Source organism: Dipodomys ordii, unplaced genomic scaffold (assembly GCF_000151885.1).
Source record: "Dipodomys ordii isolate 6190 unplaced genomic scaffold, Dord_2.0 Scaffold73, whole genome shotgun sequence".
Classification (NCBI taxonomy): domain Eukaryota; kingdom Metazoa; phylum Chordata; class Mammalia; order Rodentia; family Heteromyidae; genus Dipodomys; species Dipodomys ordii.
This window is the reverse complement of record NW_012267289.1, coordinates 10,313,930-10,339,326: the sequence shown is the minus strand read 5'-3', so window position 1 is coordinate 10,339,326 and position 25,397 is coordinate 10,313,930. Positions and strand designations below refer to the sequence as shown.

Below are 25,397 nucleotides of genomic sequence, written 5' to 3'. Positions count from 1 at the left end.
CCTACTTTGCCGGTTAAGGTCAGATAGTGGCTGGGCTTTGGTTGCTGTTTCTTTTCTTTTGATCCCGGAGTCCCATGAAAATTACTCCAAGTTGTGGATGGGATCTGACCCCGTCTCCCATTAGGGGGAGGGGGGGGAGTTTAAAGCTCGTCTTCCTGATTTCTTCTTGGGAAGAATCAATAAATAGTAAGTGGCCCGCAGGAGACGACGTGGGGGACGTGCCTGGCTGACGTTAGGCCCGCCAAGTTTCTCTGCACAGCTGTCCAGATGTGCTTCAGCTGGTTCCTCCGCCCTAAATCGGTCCTGCCGCCGCTGGCAGATGCCTCCGCTCATTGGTGGCTGTGGCTTGCTCCTTACGGCCGATTGGTGGAGCAGCCCGCCACTCTTGAGGCCTTTGGCCCGCCCCTGGTCGCCGAGCCAGCGGGCTGAGTTCTGCAAAGGAACCTGGAAGAACTGGGCGGTCGCTGACGTGGCAAGTTGTCTGGGAGCCCCGGAGAAGGTTAAGAGGGGTCGCTGGACCCCCAGATTTTGCCTCGGTCCCAGCCCCTGCCGTGCCCGTCCCTCCAGGCAGTTAGTCTGGATTGCTTCCATCCGGCCCGCCAGAGCTAGGTCCAGGCCCGGGAAGAGGCCGGGTCCCTGCTGCCCAAGCTGCTCGGGATGCTGAGGCCGGGCCCGGGGCTTTACTCCCGGCACTGTGCTCCAGGGTCAGAAGCAAAAAGGATCCTGGAGTCGTGAAGTCATGAGTCCTTCACTGAAATTCTTACATAGCCAGAAATCCGGTTGGTTTGAAGTACCCCCAGGGCGTGATTTTACAGGCTGGGTCTGGTGGCGGTTTTTGTTTTTGTTTTGAGTGGTGGTATTTGTGGGAAAAGGAGAAATGTCGCTTTGCGCTCTGAGAACTGAGAACAGCAACGAACAGTGTGTTGATCCTAGGGAAAATAGTGGGAAGACCATTGAGGGAAAGAGAAGAGTTCTACAAATCAGAAATATGAAATATGGCAAGAGCCACACTCTGGACTGGACTTCACACCATGGGATGGAAGTGACAAGCCCAGAAGTAAACAGCTTTTATCTGCATTATATTTAATTCACCCCCACCCTTTTCTCCACACCCCCCCACCAAGGCATAGCTCCACTTCTGGATTTTTGATAATTATTTGGAGATAAGTTTCACAGACTTCCCTGCTTAGTCTGGCTTTGAACTTACATCCTAAGTCTCCGCCTTCTGTGTAACTAGGATTATAGAGATGAGCCAGTGGTGCCTGGGCCTCATATTTACTTCATATATCTACATAACGAAGTAGATCTTAACATCTCCATTTTCAATGAAGAGACCGATCCCAAAGACTACGCCAGCATCCCGCTAAACACGTTTGCATTTTTTCATTATGGGTACATAAACTTGTTTGTCACCTATGTGGGAGCCAGGATTCATTTGACCACCGCTCCCTTCTGATGTTCCACGCTTTTACTACAAAGATGATGTCTTGTTGGTTGATGTATTCATCATCTATCATTGTGTAATAATTACTACAAACTATACAACATACACATATTTTTTTAACATACACATATTATGGCACTTTCTGAAGCTTAGAAGTCCAAATGTGGTTTAATCGGATCTTCTTTCTTCTCAAGGTCTCACAAGGCTAGAATCAAGATGTCAGCGGGGCTGCATTCTCATCTGCAGGGTCTACTGAAAAAGAATCTGCTTCCAGGTGTCCCAGGATTGTAGGTAGAGTTAATATTTTTTGCACCTATGGGGCCAAGTCCCCAGTTTCTTTCTGGATGTTAGTAAGAGGTTACCCTTAGCTCCCAGATTTTACTAAAAGACAGGAGGAGAGATCATAGGGAGCTACCTTAGCAACTACTGCCACAAACCGGTGCTCATAAAACCTGTTTCTATTGACCTGACTACAATGTTATAACTCCCCCCCCCATGGAAAAATTCTCCACCTTCCCCGCAAAATCAAGGGCTGACTCACCAGAAAAAAGTAGGACTACTTGAATAGATATGCATTATTTTTAATTCCTCTCAGACTCTTGGAAACCCTTAAAGAAATAGCCTTTGAATGTGGTCCTAGAAAATAAGATGTGTCATGTGTTTTGCTTTCTGAATCATTTGTAATGTAACAATGGTACACATCTTAGCATAGAAGCTCCAGTGAGCTGACAGTCCTGATATTGAACAAGCTACTACACATTGCCATCAACAGGCATTGACTACTGGAATCATCTGCTTAAACATCTACTGAAAAAGCTTTCTTCTGGGTTGTGGGAATATAGAGAAGATACAACCTTCTGCTGTATTCACTGAAAACCCCTAGACTTATATAATAACCAATATAAGAAAACACTGACAGAGAAGATAGACCAGTTAGAAATCTCATAACCCAAGATCTGATTTTTGTTTTTTCGTTCCAGATTTGAAGCTAAAGACAGTAGTGCTATCATTTAGATTTGGAATGTGCCCGAAAGGTCCATGTGCCATGACTTTTGGGGAGGTGGTAGATCCTTTAAGAGGTGGGGACTAGGAGAAGGGTATTAGCTCATTGGGAGCATGGCCTTGAAGAAAATACTGGGACACTATTGCCTTCCTTTCTCTGTATTTGCTTCCAATAGACATCAAATGAACAGGCTTACTCTGCCATACACAACTGCCATAATGCTCTGCCTCATTATAAGCCCAGAACTGACCTGAAGTCGCAAAATACAACAAAAGCTTATCTATAAATAAAATCCCGATTAAAAGGAGATTTATCCAGTTGGACACTTTAAGTATGTACAGTTTATCATATTCTCTTTGTACCTTAAGAAATGTTTTCAGAATGGTGTTAAGAACACAATAATATGGCTTAAAACATGGTTATACAAAAAATATTTGGATTCATAATGATTACTTCTCAAATTGCTCAAATCGTAGCAATATTTTTAATGCTCTGGAGACAGTTGCATTTTTGCTCAAGGCTAGGGCTCTGCCACTTGAACCACAGCTCCCCTTCTGGCTTTTTCTGTGTGTGTGTCTGTGTCTGTGTGTGTGCGCGCATACATGCGCATGCTTAATTGAAGATAAGAGTCTCACAGACTTTCCTGCCCAAGCTGACTTTGAACTATGAGCCTCAGACCTCAGCCTCTTAAGTACAGGTGTGAAGACTGGTTCCACAGAAATTTCATATTTTTAAACATTTGTCAAACCAGGTGCTAGTGACTCATGTCTATAATCCTACCTACTCAAAGGCTGAGGTCTGAGGACCGTGATTCAAGTCAGCCCATAGAAGAATGTCCGTGAGACCCTTATCTCCAATTAAGTACCAAAAGGGCCAAAAGTGGCAGAGGGCCAACCTTCAGCACAAAAACTCAGGAACAGCACACAGGCTCTGAGTTCAAGTCCCACAACAAACACACACACACACACACACACACACACACACACACACAATTGTACTTATTACCTGAGTTATGAAATGATAACCCCTCTGTACAACACCTTAATAATAACAATAAAATTGTATTTTAATAAACACTTGTCAATTGATTGTTTTAAAATAGCTTTTTTTTTTTTGGTTGGTCATGGGGTTGAACTCTGTGCCTGGGTGCTGTCCCTGAGCCACGGTGCCACTTCCTTAAAATGGCTTTTGTCTTCATTTACATTTTTCTTAGCAAGGATGTCAGGAGAAAATTGACAGATTCACAGGAGGTCATTTAGGGTGAGAGGGCTGTGAAGCCAGCCCGTTCACCTGATGAGACTCATGGAGCCGCCAGGCAAAGGAAGATGTGCCCAGCCTCTTCAAGGAGCTAGAGTGACATCACTCAGGAAGGGAGCTGGACTTTTGTTTCCAGGAACCTGGTGGAAAAAAAAAAAAAAGAACAGGTGGAACTCTGGTGACAAGAGGCAGATTTCTCCATGGGGAGTGAGGGGGAGATAACAATGTTAAGTGAAAGGTTAAAGTTTGAGGCAGTGACCACCACTTTGCTTTGCTAAGCAACACGTGGTGGTAATCAAAACACCTGGTTGATTGTGTGCCTATATAAGACCTGCAAATCCTTAGCTCAGGGCTCTCCTCCTAGGCTCCGCTGTGTCGGAGTGTAGGATGAGGCCTGAGCTGCAGCCCATTTAAATAAAACGGCTGTAGAGTCTGACTCTCGGTGGTCTTCTTGCGGGGGGGGGGGTCCTGCGACCTTGGCATAACATTAAGTACTAGAAAGTCAAGAAAGAACTGGAACATTCTGGGGAGATAACGTGTAAAGGATATTCCTGCATCCAGTGGCATTTGGACTACGCAGTCTTCAATTGAGTGATCTTCAAAAGTCTTCTCCTATCTATTTTTTCTATATGATCTGGCACTTCTCCTGAAATGGTGACTTAGTATCTTATTATGTTTACCAATCAAGGGGGTAACAAGTAAACACATTTTTATGAGAACACTATGAGTAAAAACATACATTAAATAACCACAGGTAGCATAAGTATTTCAGAGATGACAGGAGACTCCTGAAAGAGTGCTTTATGGCTCCCCTGTCATGTTAAAAGGGTTCATAACCAGAACAACACTATCATTACCCCTTTAATGAATGGCTAGCCAGCCCCATCCCAACTGGAGGGCCTCAGTAACACGCCAGTCATTCTGGAGATTTCATTGTGTGCCCCATCTCTCCACCAAAACTCTTGAAGGCAATGTACACCATAACAATGGTACAAATGTGCTACTAAAGAAGACTCATGCTGCATAGAATCCTGAGAAGGGGGGAAAGAGAAAAAATGGGAGTTTAGGAGTTTGAAAGAAGTCTTATTCATTAAGGTTTGAACACCACCTAGATCAGGTGTTTGATGCTCTGCTAACGAATTTTATCTAACAAAACTACAACTTATAAAAAGTCTTCCAAAGTCATCAAGCTTTGGAGGCTTTTTAGGAGTTATGTGTCGAGAGGGAAATGGAATAGGGGCAAAACTAATGATGAGATCAGTGAAATAGTTGAAATAGACAATAAGTTTACTTCATATGATGCACAAGGCAACTTCCAGAGGACTGGAAGCTTAAATCACCTCAGAATTGTTAGTGTAGTTCCCCGATGTCACCAGTCTCCTAAAACCTTCCCTCCACACCAAGTTCAAAAAAGATCAAGAAAGATCAAGAAAGATCAAGAAATTACATCTACCAGAACTTCCCTTGGAGGATAAAAGCCATATGGCTTTTTATGATAATTGCTAAGGAATTAGATTTTAAGTGATTCTATTACAAAAAGTGTGTAAGTAATTGAGGTAATGCATATATTAATTACAACAATTGAGCTATTCCACAATAGTTATATTTTTAAAAAATATTATATACATGAAAATAAATGTACTTTCGTTCATTAATGTACAAAAGGAAATACACTCAGTACCTGACTCATGTAATTGTAATCTCCCTGTATATCACCTTTATAATAACAAAGGAAATCAATTTTTAAAAAGAAATTTCTTATGAGCATGGATGATACTTTGCATTCCTGTTAATTTCAGGATATTCTGTTTTGCTGAACACCACAGAGAATAGAATGGGAAATGTGAATGTGTGGAAAAAAACTGAGGTGGTGAGCTTGCTGTATGGAAAAAGCTAAAAAAAAGGGAAGAAAGGGAGAATAAGGAAAAGGATCATGTTAATTATGATGCACCGTACTTATAAACTGGCATGTTGAATGGTAACCCCTCTTCACTGAGATAAAGCGGAAACCTAGAAATGCAGGTGGAAAAGTACTGTAGGCAGCCACCACCATACGCAGCAGAGATAGACGTACTATTCTTTCTATCCTACCTGATTTTTATTTGTGGTGAAATCATGTTGCCCCTGGTGTTTAAATCTTTCTCATTGGAAAGTAAGCTTCTTGAACACAGGAATATGGGACTGTTTGGCTCACTATCGTATCCTCGGCATCAAACAAAGTCTGTATCTGTTGAATATGGTGCTGTCTGCCTACAATCCCAGGAGGTTGAGTCCAAAGGCTTGGAACACAGATGCATGAACACTACAGGACCAGAGCTACCACCCCATTCTGTGCACTCTCTAAAAGTGACATACAAAGATCTGGGAGAGATTTTGTAGGCTGCAGTCTTCACACATAGCAACTGCATCACAGAATCCTGGGCAGACAAAGGACAGAGCACTGAAGTAGCTGAATATTTTTTTTGGTTAGAATCTAGAAGTTAGATCCCCAAGTTCCCAGTCTCCACTGGGGTGCTGCAGAAGTCAGTGGAACCTGTCACCAGGCTGCCACCTGATGGACATAACTCTACAACAACAGCTAAGAATGGTACGTTCTTTTTCTTTACTTTCTTTCCTTTTTTATTTGCCAGGAAATGCTGTGGTGATTTGATTCAGGGCTCTGCCCTTGCTAGGCAGATGCTCTTCCATTTAAGCCCCACCTCCAGCGCCCCCCCCCTTTTATATCGGTCATGGGGCCTGAACTCTGGGCCTGGGTGCTGTCCCTCAGCTCTTCAGTCCATGACTAGTGCTCTACCACTTGAGCTACAGCACCACTTCCAGCTTTTTTTGGGGGGGGGGGTCCAGTTGTGGGGCCTGAACTCTGGGCCTGGGCACTGTCTCTCAGCTCTTCAGCTCAAGGCTAACACTCTACCACTTGAGCCACAGCGCCACTTCTGGCTTTTTTTCTTATATGGTGCTGAGGAATCGAACCCAGGGCCTGGAGCATGCAAGTGCTCTACCACTGAGCCACCTTCCCAGCCCGCACTTCCAGCTTTTTCTACTTATGTGGTGTTGAGGAATCGAACCCAGGGCCTCATGCATGCAAAGCAAGCACTCTACCACTGAGCCACCGTCCCAGCTCCCCCTCTCCTTTTTATTTTACTGGTTCCTTTCAAGGTAGGATGATGTTTTCTGCTGGGGCCAGCCTGAACTACATTTGCCTTCTTGTGCTTTCAGGAATCACAGGAAAGGAAGTATTTTACATGTATATGTGTACATATATATGTATGTGTGTGTGTATATATATATATATATATATATACACACACACACACATAGATACATAGCTAACACTTTGGAAAGATATATATATAATGGCACTAGCCAGTTTTATCTCTGAGTAGGTGGAGAGTAGAACTTTAATTTTTATTAATTTTATTAATTTCTTATTCCTTGTTTTTCAAATTACAAGGTATATTCTTTTATTGTATAATAAAGGCAAACAAAAACCCTAGAGATTTCATTGTCAGGAATTCTACTTGTTGCCACAAACTATGGACCTAAAAGTGTTAAAAAATGACTTTGTTGCAGTTTGACCAAATATTTCTAAAATGTATAATCATGATTTTTCCATGTGCTACCATCTTTGAGTTTAGGAATAGAAAGGAGGTAGCTACTGACTCCACCAATTATCCACCAAGGATGATCCATTTGGGCTTCTAGCTTTACCTGTGATCTCTTATCAGACCTTTATGGGGACGGATGTTTGATTGACAGGACTAGAAAGCAGCCAAAGACTCTTCAGAAGCGGCAATTATCAAACAAAACTCACCACGTGATAACTCGAAGTCATCTTTTATTATATGCATGAAAAATATTATGTTTAAGACCTCATAAAATATCAAGCCAGGATGGATAATGGTACAGTTATATAATTGCTAAAAGGATGCCAATCAAGATAATTGATATTTTACTTTTATTGCATTTTTTCTTATATTTTTATTGACATTGTTCCTTCTGTCTAACGTCTACGTAAAATTACTGCCTCCCAGGAGCCATCAGTGACAGTACTAGTGGTAAGTAGTAGATTTGAAAATTTGTTCCCACTTTATAAAATGGAGACTTGCTGCTCTGGGCATTTGAAGATACAGAGCAGAGAAAAAGAATTAAAACAGAGAAAGTATTAGGGAGATAAAGTAGCTTTGTTTTCTTCTGAGAGAAATAGTGATAGTCCTATAAAATTTAACTCCGGCATTTCTTTGTGGTGGTGGAGAGGATCTGGATGACTTATCAGTGCGAGTGAAGTATTAAAGTTATCCACTATTATTGTGTGTTTGTTTGTTCATAAATTTTAAGAAACAGGATCCGTCAATATTCAGTGGGTATAAATTTAACAGTGGTATAGCTTCTTTATGTATTTTTCCCTTTATCAATATTAGATGACTTTCTTTGTCTTTTGGTCTGAATGTTATACCTACTCCTGCTGCTTTCATACTTTATTGACTTGGAATATCTTTTTCCATTCCTTTAAACAGTGTGTCTTTCTAGAGGGGTGATTTTTTTCTAGGCAAGAAAGAATTGTATCTTGTTTGGTAACTCAATACAACAGTCTGTTTTTTAAGTTGGGGAATGGAGACTATTAATACTAAAAAGTTATTATTGAAAAGTTTATGAGAATTCCTGCCATCTTGTTGTTTCATAATGTTTTATAGTCACCATTTGCTTATCTACTCTTCTGGTGAGATTTATTCTTTCTCATATTCCCATAGTTGTGATTATCTCCTATCCAGTTAGGTATTTCCTGCAGTGCTGGCTTCTTGGACATAAATACATTTAATTTTGCTTATTGCAGGAGGCTTTAAGTTATCTTTTAATTATAAAAGGGAGTTTTGCTGTATAGAGTAATCTGGGTTGCTAGCTATTTACTTTGAAGTACACTGTTCTATGTTCTCATGGATTTTAGACCTTTTCTGACATCTGCTGTTACTCTGGTTGATTTTATATAGGACTTGGCATTTCTCTATTGTAGTTTTCCATATTCTGGATATCTAAATGTTTCTAATTATGTCTCTTTGGTGTGCTGCTATTATTTAAATGAATATGTTTTCTGTACCTTTAGCTTTGACCACTTATGTCTGTGAATCATAGGCTTGGTCTTTTAATAGTGTTTCAGTAGTCATTTATGTTCTGTTTCTATTCTATTTTGTTTCCCTTTATTCTTGTCTGAATTTTCTAATATATCTACCTTGTTTTCAAGCTCTGATGTCTTGTGCTTTACTAGACTTAGTGTACTGATACTAATTTTAACTGAGTTTTTCATTTCCAGAATTTTAAATTTGACTTTTTTTCTTTTAGGACTTTCATATCTTTATTGAAGTCCTCTTTCATAACCTGCATTGTCTTCCTTATTTTATTCCACTTTTTATTTGTATTCTCTTGGAATTCAAGTTTCATCGGTATTCCCTTTAATTTCATTGATCATGCTTAAAAACTTTCAAAGTCTTGAGGGTTGCCTCAGTTTAACTATCATTAGAACCCATTATTGTAGAGTTGCTGGTTTCAAGGAACCTCATTGCTTTTTTTCATATTTCTTGTGTTTCTGAAAAAGATTTGTATACCTGAGGCACAGTGGTTGGCTAGAAGTTTTAATCATTTATATTCTTTCAGTTGTATTATTCTCATTATTCAGGCAGGACTTAATAATCATTGAGGCATTATTTCTCAGCACTGGTGTGGGAATTTACCTTAGTCAAACACTGATCCATGTGTTCAGGTCACAGGTTTCTATCTCCAGCACCACTCAGAGAGAAGTATTTCCTACTGTTCAGGCTGTAGAGTGTTCGGGTTGAGGACTGTCCTGGTCAAAGTTCAGTTGTCAGTTGTCAGCCTGTTAGTCAGGTAGGTTCCCAATTGCTCCATAGCCCTCAAGTTAGTACCCACACAAGGCAGCAAGCATCTAAAACTAGTGGTGATTTCCAAATGCACCAGAGAATAAAGGAAGAAAACAAGGTACTGAGTTCTGCACGGGGGGAAGGGGGGAGGAAAATCATAAGAATCTGGCATTCTACCTACCAGTCTCAGTGCATTTAGATCTCATCTAGCAATTAATCACCCTGTGGGAGGGAAGAAGGTGAGGATATTGAGCTGTCTGCAGGACTCTTTTTCTACCCAGCAACAAACCCCATGCAGCAGAAAGGCAGCTTCAGAAAGTGAGCAATATGCCTGCCCTAGGTTACAGCTCTGTTTCCACAGTGACTTAGCAATGGAGCTCATTCTTGCCACAGAGGGTGGCCTAGTGACCATTCTTCTCTTCACTGCCTGAAGTATTGTTTAAACTCTTTAGCAGGTCCATGTCTAAAACATACTCTCTCTATAAACACCTGTTATAACTTTCTCTTATTCAAACACTCTGAAAGAATATCTCCAGGTTTCCTGAGCTGTGAGTGTATCCCTATTTTTGCCAATTTTTGCATTCTTGAACCAAGCTCCAAGAACAGTTTAGTCTTAAATAATAGTCACTGTCTTAAGATGGCACCTGGCTATATAGCACTCTAAATTATGAGAGTAACAAGTCCCCATTGTCTCCAATGCTGTTCCGCCACCAGGGGGAGTCACTGTCCTACTAAAGTCCTCCACTGGCTAAGGCTTGAGAGCCATGAACTAACCCTGCAGCTAGATCTCTGGGCTGTTGTCACCCTCTGCCCCCTCCCCAAACACCTGCCCAAATACTCCTGAGAAGCTAGAGTTGCATGTTTCCTACTTTTTTCTGTATAGTCTTCCTATTTGTCAGTGATTTCCTGTTGTCTTTTTATCTCTTTCATAATTTCCAATGTCCTTTCTTTCATTTGTTCTTTCTCTTTTTTTATTTTTATTTTTTTAGTCTTTTTTGCGGGGGGCAGGTTTTGGGACCTGAACTCTGGGCCTGGGTGCTGGCTGTCGCTCAGCTCTTCAGCTCAAGTCTAGCACTCTACCACTTGAGCCACAGTGCCACTTCTGGCTTTTTCTGCTTATGTGGTGCTGAGGAATCGAACCCAGGGCCTCATGCGTGCAAGGCAAGCACTCTACCACTGAGCCACCTTCTCAGCCCCTGTTCTTTCTCTTTGTTTGGAATGAAATCTCGAGTCTTCTCATTCATGATGTTAATTGGAGAAATCTTCTAATCCACCATCTTGCCTGCAACTCAAATCTTTCCTCCTGTTGTTAAGTCAGTCATTCTGTCACGGTTACAAGATAGATAACTAGCACACTCTGTAGTTATCCTTTTGCTTCATGTCTTTAGAAAACAATCAATAACACAAAGTCTCACTTCAGAGTAATAAGATTTATTTTAGGCAATGAATTAAAGCATACAAAGTAATATTTGTCATGTTAAGTATCAGTTACCATTAAGTGGTGGTCATTAGACATACTTACATTATTATTTCTAATAAGAAAGTAAATTTACAGAACCATACCAATGGCCTTGATTTAAGATAATCTGAGAAACTTGTGTGGAAGAAGAGTTAATAAAGATATGTGGGTAGTTCTTTTTAAAAAATGATTATACTTTACAGTTTCAGAAATTGCATCCTTAATTGATTTTAATAACCACAGAAGGACAAGAAATCAGATTACACTCTCAAGTAGGACGGCAGAAGTCTTTGAAGTATGAAGCTTATCATTCCAACCACCCACTTCTGTTGTTCAGGCAGCATCTGCACACACCCTTTTAACAGCTGTCATCCTGATACCCTAAGGTGCTGAACTGAGGCTCAAGACTACCAATGGCACATATCATTGTCATGTAGAAACAAACTACTATTCTGGTCCTTTCTCAGCCAGGGGTGGCGGGTATGTTTCTGGGTGTTCTTCTTCTGCCAATCTCCTTTCCTCCACTTTCTGAGACGTCTTCATCTCCACCTTCAGGCATTCTCCTTCATTTTTCTCCTTTCTGTGCTCAGGTCCCTGAAAGAGGAGAGGAAAGGGTAGACATGCACAGAGTAGTTACTCATTCTCTATGTTTCTCTCAACAATGAGATGTGAAAAAGTTCTGATCATGTTGCCAATGTCCGAAGCTTACTTCTGGAAATAATTAGCATAAACTAAATCTATTGTTTTTCTAAAGATTTTTGTCATACAGGGAAAATAGAAGAATTGGGCATGACATCCACTAGAAAAGAAGCTCAGCCCATACATGACTGTGACTATCCATTTTTGATGTACCAAGGGATGTGATTCCACAGTACAATAAAATTAATAGTCTCCTGGAGCTTTGTGATTTAGAAAATGAGGTCACACATGCATTATTTTAAGCTCCTTATTGAATTATATAAATACTTTGATTTGCACTAAATTTTAATGTGTGAATTGCGTGAGGAGTGAAATGTAGACCAGATTGGCATTCCCCACCAAGTTGATTAGGATGTAGATGGGGAAGGATGTCCACATATATTCTCTGAGTTTATTAAACACACACTGTTTTCATAGCACCAGGAGACACATCACTAAACAGACTCTACCTTCTAGATACTCCAACTAGGTTGATAGAGACAGAGACCATCAATAATAAGCACCAAAAGACCTAAGAAAGTAACTGATGGTAATTAAGGTTGCTGATAACTATACGAGAATAGTTCATACATAACTATTTAGTTTTGATATTCAGAAGTGATTTTTAAGGGAATTACATAGCAAAAAAATGGCATTTCTAAATGTGGTGGTCATATCTATCATATCTATGTACATTTCTATTTTGAAGTACCAAAGTAACTTAAAAAAATCTCTATTCCTCCACCTCATTTCAACTCCTCTGAGTGCCTATATGACAACGGAAAGTTTGGGAGGAATCTTAGTGCAATGGTATATTACTCTAGAATATAAATTGTGTGTGTGTGTGTGTGTGTGTGTGTTTTAACCCAGATTTCATTTCTTTCTGCAATAGTTCATTTGCTAGATTCGCAAAGCAAAACAATGAATCTGGGAAATGTATTAAGAGAAACTTCAAAATTTGTAACAAACCTGTAAATGTGCTGCCAAACTTTTAATAAACTCATCTCTTGTATTCAACGGATCAACAGTCATGAATGCCTTTTGTGAGTAGGGTGTGTGTTCTGACCATGGGGCTCACACTCAGGGTTTTAGCCACTGATCCTGAGTTTTTGTGCTCAAGATTAGCACTCTACCACATTTGGTGTTTAGTTGGAGATTAAACATCTCACATACTTTCCTGCCTGGGCTAGATTTGGACTGTGAGCTCAGATTTCAGCCTCACTGGTGTGAGTCACCAGTGCCTAGCCATGACTGTCTTTAATAATTATAAGGAAAAATACCGTGATAATTATTTCCAACTTGGGTTTGCCTTATTGACAATAAAGACTACCTAAGAAATCATTATCAATACTGATATGAAATATAGTTTCTTGTTTCATTACTTGGAAACAAAATAAGTCAGTTGAAAATGAAACAATTTGGCTAGGTGGGATGGTATATGCTACAACCCTACGGAAGGAAAACTCAGAGTCTAGGCCAAATAATAAGTTCTAAGCACCCCTGCACCTCAAATTGGTAATACAGTCAGCCCTCCATGCATGGGTTCTGCACCTGTGAATTCAACTAACAGAAAAATCAGAGCTATTCATTCAGAAAAAAGTGTTTATAATAAAAATGTACAGACTTATTTCTCATCACTAATCCCTAAACAATATATACAATAACCATTTGCATAACATTCACTTTATATTAACCATTAGAAATATTTTAAAGATGACAAAGTATTTGGAGGCATGTCTCTAGCTTATATGGACCTTTTACAGAAAAGATTTGAATCCACGAATTTTAGCATCCTGATATGGGTTGCTAACTTTAAGAATACTTCACCTACATTTTTTTGTTTGTTTGTTTGTTTGTTTTGGTGGGTCATGGGACCTCGACTCTGGGCCTGGGCACTGTCCCTCAGCTCTTCAGCTCAAGGCTAGCACTCTGCCACTTGAGCCATAGCACCACTTCTAGTTTTTTGGTAGTTTATTGGAGATTAGAGTCTCATAGACCTCCCTGCCGGGGCTGTGATCCACAGATCTCAGCCTCCTGAGTAGCTAGGATTATAGGCATGAGCCACTGGTGTCCAGTTATATTTTTTAATTTTCTGACAAATGCTATTTTTTAATGTGTAGGAAAGTGTAGATTATTAACTAGGAAAGAATTTTAAGAGAATTTGTATTGTTGAAATTTTTATTCTGCATTAAGGCACATTTTAATAAAATCTTTAAAAATTGACATAAAAATATTTTAAAGTAATTATAACAAATTGAGTGTTATTTTTAAAACACTCATTTCTAGTTATGAATAAAGAAGTCAGTTCTGTCCTTAAGCATCAGTATGATAAAAAAAACAACTTTGTGTTTCCTTTCCTACAATAACAAATTTTCAACAGTACATACCAAAGTGACAGAATGTTTGGCTTTAAAGTACAGTTGCTGTTCAAAGGACTCTGAAAATTCCTGAATTTGGGAGTGAGATTGTTTTTTTGATTCCAGTGTTTCCCTGGATGACCCATCCATTGAGTATTTTCTGTAATACCGCAAATGAGGATGGCTTTGGGATTTCTGGTCCTCATGAGAGTGCCTTCTAGGGTGGTTGTCAGATGATGTAAATTTGGGAAGCCCAGGAAACTGGAAATACAGAAAAAAATTATGAAATAGTTTTTACAATAAGAGAATGCAGGCAGAATGCTCATACAACACTAACTATGCAAATTGCACACTTAAGTGACATTTAATCTTATCAACATCAACTAATTATAATATTAAATAGGGTATCTCAAGACTAGCTTTATTGCTTGCTACTTGGCCAATCCTATTGCTTCTGGCACAATGCTTGGCACAGAGTAGATGCTCAATAATGTGTTAAATGTTCCATCTCTATGTTTTCAAGTGAATTATGAGACTAATAAAGACAAATTGAAAAGCCCATTCAAAGTGTCCAAGAAGCTTCCAGAAGTAACTCTGATCTTTGGAGTCCCTCTCCATGAAGAGTCTATGTCACTTTCCCTTCTTTTCTTTTCTTTTTTAAAGCTTTCTCTATCCACTTTAAACACTTAAACAGACAAGAAGAAATCCTTCCCATGCATGTAATATTATCAAATATAGATTATCAATAGATTGAGAAAAGGAAGTTATTTAAATTGAATCTGTTGGGAAACAAAAAGAGATAAAGGTAAGATTAAATGCTTCTTTGAAGTTAATTTCATTAATCTCAAAGCAGAAAATAAAAATCATAAACCAAATTATTCTCAGATTTCTAAATTAAAGAAAAGTGTATAAGTAATGATTCATTTTACAAATACATCATATTATATAAACAGAGAACAAAGAATCAAATGTCCTGTTTTTCAGGACTCTGCTTTTATCACCTATGAGTCCTGATTTGTGCTATGTGTTATTTCTTTCTCTGCTTAACTCAGAATGTAACTTTTATTTTATGGTTTCTATCCCTAAACTAACACATTCCTAACACAGGAATGGCAGTCTGATAGCTACAATTTTTTATGTTGATATGGAAAATCCAGTAGGAATGCAAACTAGTGCAACCACTCTGAAAGGCAGTGTGGAGATTACTCAAAAAAAACTAAGATAGAACTACAGTAAGCCAGTAATCCCCTTCTTGGCATCTACCCATAACATTACAAGTCAGCATACAGCAAAGACACATCCATGCTCAGTCCATACTTTTCACATTAGCCAAATCATGGAGATAGCCCAGATCAAGATCATGTGATATGTGTGTACATATTCTATTAGAATAAATATATGCATATTCTATTAGAAAGAATAACATATAATTTTCAGAGGAATAGATGGATATTGAAAAAATACAATGTTAAATGAAGTCAGTCAGTCTCAGATAAATGGTGCATACTTTCTCTCATGAAAACATATGGAGAACATTTGGATGGCCTGTGAAGCAGGTGCCTAGCCACTGTCTGACTTTCGTGTTTTATGTGGCTGCATTCTCATTACCTACCAAAGGGGCTCAAAATACTTGTGCCACGAATGAAAATGGCTATCTGAGATAAAAAAGAAAACATTCACAAGGTTATATGCATGTACACACAAAAACAAATTTACTAAAGGATAGTATACTTAGGGGAGGAGTCCAATGGTGTAATTCCTCTGAACAATTAATGAACCATTCAACAAAATAAACACCAAGATCTGAAACCTGTTCTGTTGAGGATGAGAAGGATGGTCACAAAAGGAGAGTACAGGAATGGAGGGAGGAAGGCTGAACAGATGCAATGTTTATATCCATTTTTTTACATAATATAAAAATAAAGTACATAACTTGAGGGTAGGGATGGGAAGGAGAATGATGGGACAGGGATGGAAATGTTGACATTGATTAAGATTCGTTGCACTTATGACTTGACTCATGCAATTGCAACCCCTTCATACAAGTATTTAATAAGAAAAATGTTGAAATGCCCTGTGTGGGGTTGAAGGCATGGCTCCATTGGTAGAGTGTTGGGTAATGAGCAAAAGTGTCAGGTACCTGGTTGGAATCCCAATCTTGGAACTTCACCCCCACTTCCCAAAAAAGACTTAGGAAGGAACACGCATGAAAAGATGTTACAGGAAGACCAAGCAGAAATCTGAACACAGTAAAGCTCTTGTTTCCCAATAGTACAAGGTAAGCCACATTGGAGGTTAATGTTAACCCTCTAAGTGTTTTAGGATGGAGTGTTTGAGCTTTAAAAATCTAATGTAATTTACTCAAGAAACTCATTTTGTAAACCATGGTTCTTCCTTTGTTTTCACATCTCCTGTATTGCAATAAATGATATGCCACAGTTTTTCTCTCTGTAGATTTATGCCTGTCTTTCACATCTGGAAACTGGCAGCCAGTCATACTCCTGGTCCGCACATTGTAGATACCTCACTAGGCATGCAACATTTAATTATATTGAAGTTAAATGAGGGCATTGCCAGCAGGTATGATGTTGGTTTTTTTTACAACAGAATCATGGAAAGTTAGAGGTGAAAGGCTGATCAAAGCATTGAATCCACCTCTTCTTCTTCACTTAAGAAAATGGAAATGAAGAGAGGCTGACATTCACCCTCCATCCCTGGATGTCATTTGGTAACTGATCTATTTCAAACCGTTTGAACCAGAGAATCTCCTTCTAGCTATTGACCTCTAACAATGAAGAGGTTCCCCTTCACACTTTAATTCCCCTGCACACTTTAATAGATCTCCCAAGAATTATCCATCTGGGAATTCTGGGACCTCAAATAAAACTATGCATCTACTCTAGAATGTTCTTGATGCTGGGGTTGGCAGAAGCAAAGGGTGAGACAGTCTTTGGCATCTGGAATTCGCAGTGCCTTGTGAAAAAAAACAAACCCATGTTGTTACTAGTGTGTAACTGTGCTATGGAGGCCATGGAGGTACTGTAGAACCTTCCTGCACCACAGCTGAGAGAATGCTCAGTAGCTCCTGTTGAGCCCACATCTGACCAGCCCCACTCACTGCCCTCCCTGGAGCTTGCTGTTCCTGTCTTGTTCCCCAGACACCTGGTACTCTGCCTGCCATGTGGTCACAGGGCTGGGACACGAGAATTCTGGCACCTTCTCTCATTAGGAAATCAAGCCATCAAAGGTTATGATTTATTATGTATAATCACTGAGTTTATAGAGATCCACCCAACAGTGAAGCTACCTTCAGGATTGCAATTAGACTAACAGAAATCATACAATGACACACAACAAAGCATACAAACACATGCATGCACACACGCATACCTGCTAACCACGACATCACACAAACTAGAACACCAGGTTTCCTTTATCTTGAGCTCTGTCATCCAAGCTTATCAGGACCCATGAATAGTAGTTAAAGATATCTTAGATGACTAAAATGAAGAAAATATTACCTATCAGAAGCCTTAAAGAACAAGACAAGAGGGATTTTGTAAATATGATAAAAGGTCTGAAAGTGCTCCTTTTTAACTAAAGAACTTTTTAACGACCATTTCTAAGAGAGTTCCCCTCCTCTATGGCAGCATTCCCCGGGGTAGATAATAGTAACTCACTGGGCAAGGCAGGGAGGTTTTCCTGTAACTGGACTCTTGTGGTCGGTGGCGTTCCCGAAGTCTTCTCTCGTCCTCCTCTCTCCAGCTGTGCCCCCAGAAGCTGCTCATCCATTTGGCAAAAGATACATCTTCATCATCGTCATCTTTGTGCTCCATGCAAAAGTGATTCTGAATATTGAAAGCCTGTCCCTATAGCCACCAGGGCTGGCTGGCTGAAACCCCAAATCTCCTCCAAAAAACAAAAATGAAACTGGTAGGTTTAAATGGTCTCTGATAATGGCATCATCCTAAGGAGAAAGATTTACTAAACAACCACTTCATCATCAGGCAGCCTTGGAGCCTTGGGCAATGTCTATTTATAAACTGTGCAGCCCACACTCCCCTCCCCCTTGTCTTTTTAAATTGAGAGGCTTTTTAATCCTCCCATTGCTGGAGCTTGTGCCTTGCAGCCTAAGGGTAGGAAGCACAGTCCACTGCCTGATTTTCCCTGTGCTTTGCTGCCAGTGGCATGTGATGGCATCTCCAGATGTCAATGGTGATGAAGCATGACCCTCACAATATGCCTGTCAGCTCCAGGCTGCCTCTGAAATGGGGCCACATTCAACAGACACAACTGCAGCTAGCAAGGTAGCAAGTTATTGCCATGTCATAGGACAGCTAGACAGTCTCCTCCTAGACCAAGCAGATACTGATAGAAAATCCAGCTCCTGGGTTAAACTGAATAGTATTTTATTGAAACATTGCCTAGCTATGCAAATATAATGTACATCTTAGATGTATCAATCTGAAGTGAATGGCTTAATGAAGTTTTATATACGTATACACCTGTTTCCTGTTTGTAGAAATAAGTGAGCATGGAATGTTTCAGGCTGCCTCTATCCCCTTTCAATCTATATTCCTTTCAAAAGATTGCTACCTCTTACCTCTGTCCCTTGAGGTTAATTTTGTCTATATTCAGAGTTTTCTTCAATGGCAACTGACTAATAGGCTTATTAGCTTATTGCTTTGTTTCCCTCCATCTAGTTTTCTTTCTGATAGTGCTTGGTAACTATGATTTAGGAAGGCCTGTTGCAACTCCCTAATGGGCTTTGTTGAGTACAAAACCAAAAATAAGCCCTGTCAAGAAATAAAAGAGATTGTTAAAGCTAAGATGTATTACCTGAAGCAAGTAGGAGACAATGCAAGTTATTTCTTTCTTTCTTTCTTTTTTTTTTTTTTTTGATCAGTCGTGGGGCTTGAACTCTGGGCTTGGGCGCTGTCTTTGTGCTCTTCAGCTCAAGGCAAGTGCTCTACCACTTGAGACACAGCGCCACTTCCAGTTTTCTAGCGGTTTATTGGAGATAAGAGTCTCACAGACTTTCCTGCCCAGGCTGGCTTTGAACCTTGATCCTCAGATCTCAGCCTCCTGAGTAGCTAGGATTACAGGCGTGAGCCACTAGCGCCCAGCTTATGGAAGTTATTTCTAATGCAATGCTCTCCTAAGCAAAGGACACATGAGAATTTTATTCAGGGAGCCTGTACCCATTCATCTAAGAAAGCACTGTCAGGGTAGGTACACTCTTGAACATGTGCAATTAAAAGTGTTTATTCTCATGGATGCTCAGTTTAAGATCATAGTTCAAGAAGGAATAATGACACACACACATTATTGTCATGTTTAGCTGAAGATGGAGGAGCATGTGTTCAAAGGTTAACATGGAAGACAGTAACACTTTTGAGCACGTTCAACTTATGCACACGGGGCATACAAACGCTGTGGAGCATGTCCAGTTTTTGCCAAAAAGTTTTAACCAATAAAACAAAACAAGTTTAGGATCCTTTAAAGGTAGATTCATATAGATTGTTTTTCCAAAAGTTGACTGTCTTTGAGACCAGCAAATTCCTCCTCTGAGACATTTTACTCCTCATTCTTGAGCAGTTCAGGGATGCTGACCACACATCTCTGCTTGGCTCTTATTTACTCCCCTGAGACTGGAGGCCCTTGAAAACACACTCTTTGATTCCTCCATCAGGCTACAATAAATACCCCATGAATCTCAGCAAGGGGACCCTGTGAAGAATGTGTAGGACTTTTAGTACAATCAAACAAAGTAATCTAGAATATAGGAAGCAAGAAGAGAGAAAAAAAGTAGAGTTGGATTCTTTTTCTTTTTCTTTTCTTTAATATAGCTTTGGGGAAACTAAGGAATGTTTTATGAAACACACCAGAGGCTTCAGCAAAGAGAGTTGGTATGTGAATAGGGAGCTGGCAATGTAGCCTGCAACATTCGCTGTTCTCTAGAAAATGGAGCTATCGATGGTGTTTGTCTCTTGGACATGCCACACCAACTTTAGGGAAACATTCTGATTTATATCCTCTGCATTATTCTTTATCTCCCAAGTTTTGGCAACTGCTAGAACATGAAGGAACATATTACTACATCTCTGTAGTTACAGAGACAGCATATAGACAACCCAGGATTCTTTCTTCATTTTAGAGGAATTCACCAGCAAATAAAACTATGAGAGAAATAGACACTTTATGGGCATTTTAATATAGGAAAGTGTTACCCTTTGAAAATGAAATATTCATAAGAGGCTCATATATGGAATATGTAGTTCCTAGATGGTATTGTTATTTGGAGAGAGGGTGGAGATATTCTTGGTGAGGCTTAATTGGAGGAAATAAGTCACTGGGCACATGGCTTTGAAACTTAAACCTTGTCATTAGATAAAAAGCCTCCTCATCCATATGCTCCCTTCATATCCGGCACCAATAATAGAGTCAACTGACCATGGGTTGAAGTCCATGGGCTGTGAATCAAAGCAAATCCTTTTCCCATCTAAGTCAACTTACCATGTAGTCTGTCTAGCACTGAGCAACTAGCATAAAAGGAAAAATGTTCCTTGTCATGCTTCTTTCCAATTTAAAACTGTGTTTATGGGACAAAGGTATCATTATTACCATCAGCAGCAAGTCCTTGAAAAACATCTTCATCAGCATCTAGAAGCCAAACTTACTGTTGTTATAGTAACTCATTCTTTGTTTGCCTGAAAAAGAGAAGATAATCACCATAGAAGACATAAATCATACCATTAACAAAAACATCGTTATTATGAATTGTTATAGTAAGCAGGAGAATTAGTGGAATAATAAGTCAAAAATTTTTCAAAATGAGTGTTTTAGATTATGACCTAAATAAGATGGCAGAGAGAATAAAGGAAGGAAATGTGTACATAAGTTAAACTGATGAATAGGAAACTCAACTTTCTGAATGTGACCTCACAAGTTCTTTCATAGAACTTTATCTCACCTCTAAAGATACAGAGTCAAATGGTTGGATGCAAAAATAGGGATGGGTTATTTTTAAACACTAAAGCCCACAATAATTAACACAACTGATTAGATGTATTTTTCTCGCTACTACAATTATCTGTAGGTGCATTTCAATCAAAAAACATGTCTATTTAATTGTCTACCTTTACAGGATAATCTTTCTATAAATTCTACATTGGTTCAAATCATGGTTATCAACTTGAAATTTGCATTCCCTTGTCAAAAGACCTTGAGTAATAATAATAACTTCTATATAATACCTTCAAAAGATCTTGAGTAATAATAATAACTTCTATATAATACCTTCAAAAGCAATGAAAGAAATGGAACCATGCTGCTTGTTAATCAATGAGTAAAAACTAGTAAGTGAATATTGGTGCTTTATAACTCTGACCAATACTCAGTCCCTATCATAGGCAAATTCTGAGGTTTACTTCTTGTTCTCAGATATTAGCCATTACCAAGTTATGACATCAGAAGTGTAAACTGAGTTTAGTTTTCAGAAAGACAAGCTAGGTTCCAGTGAATATACCTATAATCCTAGCTAGTCAACAAGAATGTTGAGAGCAAACAAGTAAATAAACAAAGAAACTTGTTCATTGAAAGACATCCTGGAATATTTAACATAATAATAATCATTGCAATTGTCCTAAAACAGACATTGGGCAAGAAGCCTATTATTATTACCACTATTATTATAATCGTTATTATTTGAGCCTCTCTGTCGAATGGTCATAAGCAACCTAAACAATGGCCAAACAATATTATGAAATAAGAACTAGGATTTAAAATGTCTTTCTTTTTCCTTATCATTTTATTTATTTATTTATTTGTTGGACATGAGGGCTGAACTCTGGGCCTGGGCGCTGTCCCTCAGCTCTTCAGCTCAGGGCTAGCACCCTACCACTTGAGCCACAGCACCATTTCTGGCTTTTTTCTGCTTACGTGGTGCTGAGGAATTGAACCCAGGGCCTCATGCAGGCAAAGCAAGCACTCTACCACTGAGCAAACTTTTTTTTTAAACATCTTGGGTTTTACTTCATATTCAGTCTTTGTGAGTATGTGAATTTCTGTCCAATCACTTTAGTAACAAAAGTGACATTCTTAGCACTTTTCTTATTGATATCAGATGGTAGAAATGTTGTGATGTTATCTAATTTTTTTAAAGCTTATGTTATACAACTCTGTCTAATCCCTTTGTAAGTAACTTTAGGTAAGGTAAATAAAACTAAAACTTTTTTTTTGTAAAGAATGCAGTACATACAAGCCAGGGTTTTCTCAGCCTTAATTACCTGTCAGAATAGGTAAGATCTGACCTAACCCAAAGGGTAGCTGAAGATAATTAATTGTTTGTCACAAAGTCTGTGAGGAGATAGGAACAGAAACAAAGAGTGAAGTAATGAGAAATTTGTGTAACTGTTTCATGTCATTGATAATTAAAAATAATTTAAAATTGTCTTATTTTACATATTTTGATTTCACTTTTCTAAGAACTTGTTTTCATTGTATTTTACAAAATGACTGGTCTGTGATGGATTGGAAAAAATTAAACTGGCTTTTCAGCCCTGATAGTTTGGAAAACACTGGCCTAGAAAACATTGCCAGGTACCGGTTACCCCAGGGCTCTAAACTAGAAATATTTAATCTATATCTAATCTATATCATCTCTACTTTGGGGAGTGTAGACATGCATCAAGGACTCAGCTTTTTCCAAGATGTCAGCATTATTTCAAAAATCAAACCAATACCATCGGCTATTCACAGTTGAGAAAGTCAGAAACAATATGTAATCAATAGACAAACAATGTCTCATTCAATAGCAGTTCCTGCTCTATACAAGATATCTGGCCAGATATTTTTCAGGTGTTATTCATATGTAATAGAAAACACCATTGTGAAAGTTTACACAGTTTGGATGAAGCAGAGCTAAGAGTCGCTGTCTTTACCAGATTCCAGAATTCTTTCTTCCCGTTTGTATGATTGGCAGCCACCTGTATATCTTGACTTTATCCTCACCTCACTCATACCCTGCCTATCTGTGATTAACGAGTCAGGGAAGTACAAAAGTTTCTGTTGCTGTCAGTGGAAAGAAGCCAAGAAGTTGTAGGTTTGGTTCAGCAGCTAGCAGGGACCATTAAGGTTGCAGCTCTGTAGTAGACAGGCCTGTTTTGCGTGGCAGGGCAGATAATGCCTGCTTGTGTTGCACCATAAATGCCAGTGTTGCCCGAGTCTCCTTGGGTTTGTGTCTCAGGAGTTGGAGGAATGAAATCCAGGAAAATGGAAGATGAGTGTGAAGATCTTTCTTTATTCAGAAGAGAAATAGCTAGCTGGAAGGTTGCCACTGCTCTGTCAGTCAGCTAACCTTTTTTTCAAATGGCTCTTTGTCTCTATTTCTGTCTCTCTCCGTCTGTGTAGCTAGCTGTCTAGAGGGTCTTATGTACTGGGCTGTGTGCTGATTGGTTGCTCCTATTATAATTAGGTATTTTGGAAGGTAACCTTCCAACGTTCTGGTTGGTTTGCAGGTGTCTTCTCCTCAGGAGAGAAGGGGCAGTAGAGGGGCAAAGGCAAGATGTTCTGATATAATGTTTCCATTGTGTCTGCTTTGGGGCTGGATAGCCTGAGCTGCTCTCCTGGGGGCCTGGGGCCTGACTGATCTAGTCTTTCAGTTTGGATTCTATATTGAAGAGCAGTCCCATTAATTTTTGGATCATCACTGTATAAAACACTTCACCCCCCCAGAACCATATTTCCTTCTCTATGAAATGAATACATCATAATTTATCTATTAAGGTTAGGAATTAAATATGATTTCTGAAAAAAAATAGTATGTGCAAAATACTCCACAGAGTACAGAGAAGTCTCCAACTTAACATGGTTCAACTTACAATATTATTTTACTTTCCAAGGATGCAAAAATAATATGGATTTTGCAGCAACCCATGCTTCACATTTTAAAGATGTAGTATTTTCTAGAGCTATCAGTATACACCAGGGTGTTCCGCAGCAGCAAATTCAGTTTGCCACATGATGGTGAACACAATGGGTTGTTGTTGTTTTTTTAAATAAACACTCCTAGCTTGCCACATGATGATGAAAACTATGATGTTGGCTATTAGATAAATGCTTTCCAATTACAGTAGTTGATATTTAACAAATGCTTATTCATTAGCAAGTATTGTTACCTATTATTATCTATTATTACCTATAATTATTTGATAATATGGAAACAACAGTCAACCCACAAAGTTTGATGATTGAATGAAATATATTGAACTTGCTTAACACATTAAAAAAACAACCTACAGTGTAGTAAAAAGCTAAGTGTCACTATCAGATTCTAGAATTCTTTCTTCCAGCTTGTGTGATTGGTAGTATCTGCATACCCCCACTTCAGTCTCACCTCACTCATACCCAGCCTATCAGCGAAGAGCTAATTGTTCTACAGAGATACCAGGCTTTTTACAAGGACACAAGAGTCCCAAACAGACTGTGACAATTCCAACACCAAGCACTTTTCCCAGCTTCTAGCTTTACTTGCAGAGGTACAAAGTCCTCACACCTCCATTCCCCATAGATATAATATTATGCATATATATATATATATGCTCTAGACTATCATTTGCTAAACGAAAATATCCAATTGTCATTTTACAGAGATATCTAAATATTGTTTATGATTATAGCCACGTTACTCCTGGATCATGTCAGAATGGCTCTCCATGATCCCTGTGTGACTCAGCTGTTACCTCCCACCACGTGATCATGTTCATATTTCTGGCCTAATAAATTTCTTATCACTTTTACTGAGTTTGCATCTTGCCTGAATTCATCTCATGCTTGATGCAAGAACTAAGATAAGTTAGCTGTGATGACTATCTCGTAATGCATAGACTTCATTTAAAGAACCAGGTGTAACGTGCTAGAAGGACAGACCATGTGAACTTGTTTGGAGTTAGCCAACAGCCTGCATCCATGCTCACAGGTGAATGAGGTGTTCTGGATTTTATCACAGCATCCACACCACAGACATTTGAGAGAACTAGACGAAATCTAATTTTTTTAGGTAAGCCAATGAAAAGGTTGATAGTGTCAAATAAACAATAGAAAAACAAATTCATTACTATAGCAATGTTTTAGGAAAAAAACACTTGGCTTGATATTTTGAGATTTTTATTTTCATTTTTTTTTCTTTTTTGGGCCCGGTCGTGGGGCCTGGACTCTGAGCCTGGGCACTGTCCCTCAGCAATTCAGCTCAAGGCTAGTGCTCTACCACTTGAGCCACAGCGCCACTTCCAGCTTTTTTCTTTTTGCTTATGTGGTGCTGAGGAATCGA

General features: G+C 39.2%; 2 protein-coding genes across 2 annotated transcripts in view; both read right to left on the bottom strand.

Annotated features, from left to right (window-relative positions):
* Positions 1-11,480: 11,480 nt before the first annotated feature.
* Lnp1 (leukemia NUP98 fusion partner 1) lies at positions 11,481-17,904 on the bottom strand. Its single transcript, XM_013024148.1, has 3 exons — positions 17,749-17,904; positions 14,099-14,329; positions 11,481-11,627 (listed from the first exon to the last, which is right to left on the bottom strand). Exons 1-3 carry the CDS (start codon positions 17,902-17,904, stop codon positions 11,481-11,483), a joined length of 534 nt encoding a protein of 177 aa, XP_012879602.1.
* Positions 17,905-20,025: 2,121 nt separating this feature from the next.
* Positions 20,026-25,397, bottom strand: part of LOC105991451 (transmembrane protein 45A-like) — a 51,283-nt gene continuing 45,911 nt past the window's right edge. The window contains exon 5 of the mRNA XM_013024093.1: positions 20,026-20,141. Coding sequence (XP_012879547.1) covers positions 20,026-20,141 — 116 coding nt within the window. The remainder of the gene's footprint in view (positions 20,142-25,397) is intronic.